Below are 9023 nucleotides of genomic sequence, written 5' to 3' on the forward strand. Positions count from 1 at the left end.
AAGAATCCTTACACTCTGCTTTTGATTGACATTTGTCTTCACGTGTGAGTGAAATTAAATGTCAGCTGTGCAATTATCTCTTACCCTTTAGGTGAACCTCTGCCGCCCTATGCTGATTGGCTGATGGTTGTCATTGAGACCAACCAGCCTCATCCTCTGCCCATGCCTCTGAATGGAGGATGTTGGGCCCCACTGGTGGACTTTCTGCCAGAGACAGTCACTCCAAGAGGACCACTGCACAGGTGAGAATAAGGACGACATGAATAAAAACAAGTTCTTTAAAATGTTCTGCATCAGATCATAAAGGTCCTCTAAACCTTTGATAACTTGCTAAAGCTAACCCTCCAGACTGCTGCAGATGAAGGCAGACAGCTTTTGAGTTTTGATGCTAATCAAGGCTCATTAGATAAGATTTAAACCTGTCTCCTTAGTGTTTGCATTACATAAAGTGGTTTTGAATTGTGTGTTTTCTTGTGTTACAGGTGTAACATAGCAGTCATCTTCATGACGGAGATGGTGGTGGACCACAGTGTGAGGGAGGACTGGGCCATGCATCTGCCTTTACTGTTACATGCCTTGTTTTTAGGTAAGTACATGCCAGCATCACTTGTACCTGTAAGAGAAGTGTTGTGAAACAAGACATACAAAGTAAATGTTTGATTTTAATTTATCTTGGTTTGTGTGCCGATCTAAAAGATGATTTTTCAAAGACGTTGTCATTGTAACTTCAGAATGAACAGTTTTCCATTTAAAGCTGATGGCAGCTGATATCCTTATTTTTAATTTCTTAGATAATATCTGAATCTGGGCTTTAAAACCAGAAGAAGACATAAGAAACTGTAGTTCCTATGAGTAACAATACTGTAACTTAAAGGTCTGGATGTAATGACACTAACTGACCGGTCTGTTCCTTTCGTCAGGCATGGATCACTACCGTCCAGAAGTGTTTGAGCACAGCAAACGTCTCCTCCTCCACCTGCTCATCACTCTGTCCTGCAACAACAACTTCCAGTCCATCGCTTCCGTCCTACTGCAAACAAGAGACATCAATGGCACTAAGACCCTCACCTGCAAGCCAAGCCTTCAGCCGGAATATTTACCTTCAGGTAGAAACACAGGCCATTCAAATACTCAACTATTAACCACAAGCAATAGATGTGTTCACACTTTCCTGAAGGGTTCAGGCAGACCTGGGTTTGGTTGACAGTGCAGGTTGGCATTTGACACATTACCCTTCTCTCTGGCTAATATAAACTAAACATCAGGAGGGAATGGCTGACATTCTTTTCAGGGGAAGATACGTTGCTTATCTGGGGAGAAATATTTTGACGCTGAGCCAAAAGCAATATTGAGCTCAGAGGACATCAAAGGTCTTGATTAAAGCATTCCAGGCTGCTATTTTTATCCTCTTGTCCAAATTGGGGCCATCTGTGTGAGCTTGAGTAGGCTTCCTCTGCTCCCCTCCTCCCCCTGCTGATAATTTGTTTTTACAAATGTCTAGACTTTCATGATGTCCAGATTATGCTTTGTCCATTTGACTATTCAAATACAGATTCAAAGTGTTTTTGTTTCTCTTGGATTCTGCAAAGTGATAAATCTTCCGCTGACATCCAAAGAAAACATCCCCTTTGTATCATATTTATGAGAATACATGTGTAGTATCTTGGAGAATGAGTGTGCAGGAGTTCAGTAGTTCTACTTGACAGGTTCACTACAATAAATAAATACTCTAAGTAACAAAGGCTAATTGGATTCAAATTCCAGACATGTCGAAACTTGGCTAGTTTTTTTAATCTTACACAAAGTCCTACAACTCCAGCCGCAGGTTTCAGTTATAGAAATAGAATCAAACATCCGAAATGAACTAACGTAACCTGTTCCTCTTCACACACACCTGTTCGTCTTTTGTGTTCAGGAGGAGCTTTCGACTTTCTGCGGGAGTGTTCGGCATCTCCTGTGCCAGACTCTGGCCTGAGTTCTTCCTCCACTTCATCCAGTCTGAGTCTGGGGGGCAGCAGCAACAACCTGCCTGAGATCACACACGAGGTGGAGGAGCTGGTGGCCTCCAGTAAAATGGATGAGAAGACTAACCAGCTCATTGAGTTTTTAACAACAAGGTACTCATAGTCATGTCTTGCTCCCCTGTCATTTACAGATAGTGCAGAGGTCAAATAATCAATGTTTTCATGCTTGTCTTTAACTAGGACAGAAGTGTTTAAGCAAAAAAATACTCACTGTACAGTACAAGTATCCTTCTGTCTGCTGATGAACTCTCTTATAAAGCTTGGTGTAGAGTTCCCCCTAGTGGTGCTGTATACGCAGTGCATTAGATTTTAGAAAGAGATCAGATTTAATGTCCAGTCTGGTGCAGCTAATATTTCTTTTCATTTACTGTACATATTGGAAATTATATTGAAATGTATATGTTTTATTTATGTTGTGATTAATCATCAAACTGTTGCTTCACAGAGCGTATGGACCTCTGTGGTGCCACGAAGACATTTCACCCAAGAATCAAATTTCAAAAAGCACCGGGCAGCTCACCAACTTCCTACGACATGTTGTAGCTATATTCAGAGAGTCCAAGTCAGGTAATCTTTTGATGCATTATTAACAGTAATCATTACTGAATTAAACATCAGAACCCATTTCAGCCAGTCAGGTTATCATATGATTTTGTCTCTGTCCTCGTTAGATTTCCACCTGGAGCAGCAGCTCAGTGACGTGGCACTGCAGACAGCCTTGTGCAGTTCTTCACGTCACTATGCTGGACGTTCATTTCAAGTGTTTCGAGCCCTCCGCCAGCCCATCTCCGCCCATGCTGTGTCTGACCTGCTCTCCAGGCTGGTGGAGGTTGTTGGTGAACATGGAGAAGAAGTGCAGGTCAGAGATCTATGTGTGAACGTGTTCATAAAATATCACACAACTCCTCTCCAACATGTGATATATTTTGTCAGCTGTGCAATCATCCTCATTACTAAAAATAGTTCCTCCACCTCTCTTGCAGGGATACGTGATGGAAGTATTACTCACACTAGAGTCTGTGGTGGACAACTTGGCTGAATGTTTGAAGAACAATGATTTTATGGCTTTATTAACAAGGTTGGTGTTTCCTCTACATATGCTAAGATTAGAAGGAAGAGTTGTTTGTTAATTCTAGGCTATATAACATCAAATGTTTATGTTTCATTGCAGAGCCTCATCTCCAGATTTCATCACCAGTTTCAAGCTGCTGACCAACAGAAAAAGCACCGGGCAACTTAATCTCAGAAGAGAAGAGAGGAGCCGGCATCAGAGGAGCTCTTCTGTCCCCAAGAAGTTTGGGGAGGCGGACAGGTGGTCTGACCCGCCTCGCAGTGCAACACTTGACCGTATCCAAGCCTGTGAACAGCAGGCTCTGTTAGCAAAGACCCGCAGCCCGTCCTCGTCTAAAGACAACATCAACGACCCGACCAACATCAACCACCCCAGCAACCTTCTAGCCACCATCTTCTGGGTGGCTGTGTCCCTGATGGAGTCAGACTTTGAGTTTGAGTATCAGATGTCTCTGAGGCTGTTGAACAAGCTGCTGGGCCACATGTCGCTCGACAAACAGGAGAACAGGGAGAAGCTGGAGAAACTGCAGTGCCAGCTGAAATGGAGCAGCTTCAGCGGGCTCCAGCAGCTGCTGCTGAAGGGCTTCACCTCTGTGTCCACGACTGACCTCACGCTGCAGCTCTTCTGCCAGCTCACACCTGTGTCCCGAGTGCCTGTAGTGGACACGTCACAAGCCATAGGTACACAGGAGATGCTGATGGATGGATAGATAGTTTGAATGTAGACATTTCTCCATAATTGATGTCTGTGAGCTGTCATTTTGTGACAGAATTGTTGAATCTGATCACATTTTACTGTAAAAATGAAAAAAAATGCTATTCTCTTATATCTAAAATTCAGTAAACCATCTCCTCCATAATATTTCAAAGCTGTTTGTCTGATAAAAATTAAGATTTAAATTTGTGTCCATTAGGTTTTCCCTTGAATGTTCTCTGCCTGCTTCCACATCTCGTGCAGAACTTCGATGGCCCCACGCTGTTCTGTCAAGACGTTGCAGAGCGGATAGCCAAGGTTTGCCTCTCTTGCCTATCCTACATTAATATCTGAATATTTGTGAGAGACAAAAGTGAGCTAATGCTCTCTTAATTTGTAGGTTTGCCTTGAGGAGAAAAACGCCAAGCTGTCCAACCTCGCCCATGTCATGACTCTGTACAAAACGCACTCCTACACTCGAGACTGCTTCTCTTGGGTGAACGTGGTGTGTCGGTATCTTCACGAGGCTTTCTCGGACATCACGCTCAACCTGGTCACTTACATGGCAGAGGTTTGTAGAGCTATATCAGTGGTTTTGTTGTAATTTTTGATATTGCAGATTCTCAAAAAGTTAACAAGATTTCCTTCTGTTGTTATAGCTGTTAGAGAAAGGTCTTCCCAGTATGCAGCAGACCCTTTTACAAATCATCTACAGCCTTCTGAGTCACATGGACCTGGGTGGGATCCAAGCCAAACCCTTCAATGTTGAGGTGTTGAAGACAATTGAGAAATTTGTTCAGGTGGGTAAAAAAAAAAAAAATTGGCACCATTTACTTGATGACTTTTTCTGCATGTATGATTTTTTCTTTTTGCCACTAACGTCAGATGTGATCACAGAGAGTCTGCAGGCAGTCAAGTAAGAGCCTTGTGTTCCTTTTGTAAGTGGAAAAAAAAGGAAAGAAAACAGTCTTATGTCAGCGCAGTAAATCTGAAGACACACCCAAACTATAAACAGTCTGCCGTTCTGCCACAGGCTCAGGCTCTGCTTATACTCACACTGAATCCATTTTCCTTTAGCTTCCTACTGTGAGCCGACTGCCAGAACACTTGTCTCTAAAAATAGAACGACAATAAAACACACAGAGAGACGATTGTAGGTGTTTCTTTCTAAACACGTGGCTGTGTTGCTTTGTGTCTGTGTATATGGATGAATCGTGTGCATATGTCTGTGTTGACTTTAGACGGTCCATTGGGGGGAAGCGCTGAATATCCTGAAGCTGGTGGTTTCTCGATCGGCCAGTTTAGTGCAGCCCTCGTTCCCACAGAGTGACCTCTCCTACGAGGACATCAGCCGTGTCTGGGACCGCTCCTCCAAGGCCCTGCCTGGGAAGACGCTGGATTTCCACTTTGACATATCCGAGGTTGGAGACTATTGCTCTGATTTTCTTTTCATAGTATGTGAAAGCTGGAGTGTAATGCTTGTATGTGTTTCTCCTGCCTTTTCCAGGGTGTGGTGCATGTGGAAGCTTTGTGGAATTTTGTTACGCTTTAGCAAAGGAAACATTTCTTCCCCTTCCTCATTGCTGATATTTCTTTTTAACCAAACCCCTTGAGATTAGCTTGAAAGCTCAAAAGGTAAACACAATTAGCCAAGCAGTAAGCAATAAGCAGTGCAGAGCTGGAAAGTGATGTCAAAGATAGCGACAGAGTGGTGCATGTGTGGGAACTGGACAGGGAGTTATTTGTGTAGTTTATGAATGGCAGGAAATGATGTCAGCTCTTTGCTGCCGTTCCGTGTGTGTGACTCAGTTTGGATAGCCTGCACTGCGTGTATTTAAACTTGAGGCACACTACAGAAACCACTGACATTTCTTTAACAACCAAGATATTTTTAGACTCAGGGAAAAATCAGAGATCAAGAAGTGGAGTAAAAACTGTAAACACTGATGAGATACTGAATAAGTTCCTCATCATCTACAAGCTTTTCCTGACAAATCCACGGATTCTGTCTAAACGTGTCTATCTGCTTGTGTCTATGCTGTTAGACACCTGTGATTGGTCGGCGCTTCGATGACCTGCAGCGCTCTCCAGGCCAAGATGGGAAGAGCAGGACAACAGCAGTGACCCGCAGCACCTCCTCCACCTCCTCTGGATCCACCACCAACAACGTGCTGGTGCCAGTCAGCTGGAAGAGGCCTCAGTCTTCCCAGGTGAGCAGATCCTTCATAAAAACTGCACTCTAATGCTGCATATTGACATGAAATGATTCCTCTATCTGTGTATGTTATGTGGAAAAGGAAAAATATCTTAACACCAGATATGAATGCAAATAGAAAGCAGTGTTTTTGGATCACAAAGGCTTTTTGTAATTGCTGAAGCAAGCCTGGCAAGAAGGTGCTAGCAAGCTAAACCTGCAAGAAGTATTTTTGGCATTACTTTTCTGGACCATAAATGGGCAAAGTTTACTTAGTCTGATACACTGGCCTTACTTGAGTTCTGATCTTTGTCATGGAAAACGTATTTAAATACCTGTTTTAAAAGCAAAGTTCAATGGACCACATGTCCAGATAATGTGTCCAGAAAGAGGGATCAGATGTTAATAACAGAGTTCCCGGGGAGATTAACTATTAAATGAGTTGGATGAAATCAAAATAATTCAAAATATATTAATTTTCTCTCCCTCTCTGCAGAAAAGAACACGTGAAAAACTGGTGAATGTATTGTCTTTGTGTGGACAAGAAGTGGGACTCACAAAGAATCCCTCGGTAAGATACCCTTTATTTCAACTGTCATGAATTCAATAAGAACTTTGGATTGTTATTCATTGTAATGCATTTAAAACAGCCTGTAATGCCTCTTTTTGATTCCATTTGTTTGTGTCTCCGTTTAGGTGATCTTCTCCAGTTGTGGGGAGCTGGACCTCATGGATCACCAGCCCAGCCTGGTCTCCTCTGACGATGGGACCCGAGAACCAGACAACATGGACGACAACACCTCAGAGCAGCAGTTCAGAGTCTTCAGAGACTTTGACTTCCTGGATGTGGAGCTTGAAGATGGGGAGGTATGAAAAGATCAAAGTTTTAAGTTCGTAAAAGACTTCATATATCCTCCCTCCCAACTCCTGTGACATCTAACAGATATTAACAGCAAAACTTAGACAGACATAACTGGCTGTAGCACATAGATGCTGAAGTATTTGACTGTGCTTGGTCAGGTCTGCCTGCTCTGTGTAATCAGGTTTCTTTTTTCTGCTTCCATTTTTCTGTCTGTGCTATCTAGGAGCTTCAGGTAAGTTTAGTCATGTTGCATTTTTACTTGCTGTGTTTTTTAAGAGCATTTGCCTTAACTGCCAAACTGATGGCACAGGATTGTAAATGTGTGTGCATGATGTCATTTACTAAATGTAATGCAAGACTGACAGTATCTTGAAGTAAGGAAACACAGTTATCTTAATATCTTTTAGAATGAGAATTACTTACACTCACGTATTGAAACTATTCTTCGTGGATGTCCATGATAGTTGCACTGTGTTATGATTGGTCGTTTGTATGCACTTTCACTTTATGCAAACTTAGCAGCTGTGACTTTTGTTTAAAATGTGCAAATCTCTCAAACATCTCTCTATTTGGATAAGCAGTTGAAGAAACTGTGCTCTTTTCACCACAATCTGTTGATGTGGAGACTTTGTGGAATGTGAAAGTTGGCCAACATCTCCAGAGTAGTGTCAAGTTGAAAAATGACTCTGCATTTTAAACTAGTAGCAGTCAGACTCAGAGGATACAATCTGTGAATCTTGTAATTCTTAACATATGAGGGAGTTCTCAAACACTTGTTTCAGCCTGATTCACCACCACCTTTGTATTTTTTGTTATAGTAGCCCTCCATTCCTATTGATGAGGGCAGAACTCTTAAAAACCTGAACCTGCACAGCATGGTTGTTAGTACATACACAGTACACAGAATGTGTGTGTGCATGTGTTTGTGTTAGAAAAGTGCCTTCCTTGTTGGTACTTTTTGACTCAAGGCCATTCTCTGTTGCAGGGAGAGACGATGGACAACTTTAACTGGGGAGTACGCAGACGCTCCATGGACAGTCTGGATCGCAGTGACATGCAGCCGCTGGAGGAGAGTCAGCTGTCTTGCAGCATGCCCAGCCTCAGCAAGATCACCCGTGAAGACTCAGACGAGTCGTCTGAGGAAGATTCCCTCACTGCCAGCCAGATCCTGTCACACTCACAGCTTGTAAGTTCACCTTTGTATGTGTCCTAATAAATCAGTGTTGGTGAAAGGGAAAGGGAGGGGAAATTCTTATCCACAGGGTATCCGCAAGCCTTGAAAAGTCTTAGTCTCTCTAACTCAAACCAAGGCAGCTAAGAAGCTAGACATCTCATCTCATGAAGTGCCTTAAAGGTTTAATTCAGTTCATCAAGTTTATTTGTTAATCCTAGCACTGTCTGCAACTTATTCTGTGTGAAGAAAATGTGAGAAGAAGTGAGTGGGGTGGACATGTATCAAAAGAGGCTCTGAGTTGAATCTGCATCCAGTGTGCCAAAGACATTAGCCTCTGGATACAAAGCACCCCCTCTACCAGCTGAGTTAAACTTCCTGCCCTTATTCAGATTTATTAGCATTATAAAATCTAAAAAATGAACAGCTCTGGAAACTTAATAATTTTAAGTGCTGCAGCCGAAACAGCAACCCTCAGTCTTACTGTAACTTTGTGAGGATTGGTCCTCGGACAGTTTAACCTAGAGTGGCAGATGGAAAGCCCATGTGTCCATGCAGCTGTCATCCCACCCCTCCTCTTTTTCTTAGTTTGTCAGCCACTCTTGTAGTCTCATCACTAACAGTCATTTCAGGGCTAGTGTAGATGTTGTTGTGTTCAATTAAATACATGTGCCTTTTAGAGAAGATAACAACATTGACTTTGTCTCTTTGCAGACTGTCAACCTCTCACCAACGGCAGAAAGCAGTATGGACTCTCCCTCCACTTTCTTTGATTCAAGTTCAGCTCCTTCAACTCCTCTGAACACCAAAAATCCTAGTTTCGAGGTCCAACTGCCAGAGGACTCGAAGCAGCGGGTGAATAAGGGCTTCAGAGTGTCTGAGATTCTGGGAACTACTAATTCTTATCGCAATTCAGTGCTTGAGTTCTTCACTAGTTTTGCCAAATAGGAGCTTTCCTTTTGCATTTCTTTCTTGCAGAATGTCGTGAATGTGTTATGTGCTTTGGG

The 9023-nt window shown here is 42.7% G+C and overlaps 1 protein-coding gene across 4 annotated transcripts in view; it reads left to right on the forward strand.

Annotated features, from left to right (window-relative positions):
* Positions 1 to 9023, forward strand: part of LOC117825032 (protein furry homolog) — a 50864-nt gene that overhangs the window by 36539 nt on the left and 5302 nt on the right. For 2 of the 4 annotated variants that reach the window (XM_034700617.1, XM_034700618.1), the window contains exons 37-54: positions 92 to 242; positions 483 to 586; positions 921 to 1106; positions 1916 to 2117; positions 2470 to 2591; positions 2696 to 2883; positions 3008 to 3102; positions 3196 to 3776; positions 4010 to 4107; positions 4190 to 4360; positions 4449 to 4589; positions 5031 to 5210; positions 5835 to 5999; positions 6480 to 6554; positions 6680 to 6850; positions 7069 to 7077; positions 7831 to 8031; positions 8731 to 8871. In XM_034700617.1, coding sequence (XP_034556508.1) covers positions 92 to 242; positions 483 to 586; positions 921 to 1106; positions 1916 to 2117; positions 2470 to 2591; positions 2696 to 2883; positions 3008 to 3102; positions 3196 to 3776; positions 4010 to 4107; positions 4190 to 4360; positions 4449 to 4589; positions 5031 to 5210; positions 5835 to 5999; positions 6480 to 6554; positions 6680 to 6850; positions 7069 to 7077; positions 7831 to 8031; positions 8731 to 8871 — 2981 coding nt within the window. The remainder of the gene's footprint in view (positions 1 to 91; positions 243 to 482; positions 587 to 920; positions 1107 to 1915; positions 2118 to 2469; positions 2592 to 2695; positions 2884 to 3007; positions 3103 to 3195; positions 3777 to 4009; positions 4108 to 4189; positions 4361 to 4448; positions 4590 to 5030; positions 5211 to 5834; positions 6000 to 6479; positions 6555 to 6679; positions 6851 to 7068; positions 7078 to 7830; positions 8032 to 8730; positions 8872 to 9023) is intronic. The other 2 variants (XM_034700620.1, XM_034700619.1) reach the window with 1 other exon arrangement.

This window comes from Notolabrus celidotus, chromosome 14 (assembly GCF_009762535.1).
Source record: "Notolabrus celidotus isolate fNotCel1 chromosome 14, fNotCel1.pri, whole genome shotgun sequence".
NCBI classification, from domain to species: Eukaryota; Metazoa; Chordata; class Actinopteri; order Labriformes; family Labridae; genus Notolabrus; species Notolabrus celidotus.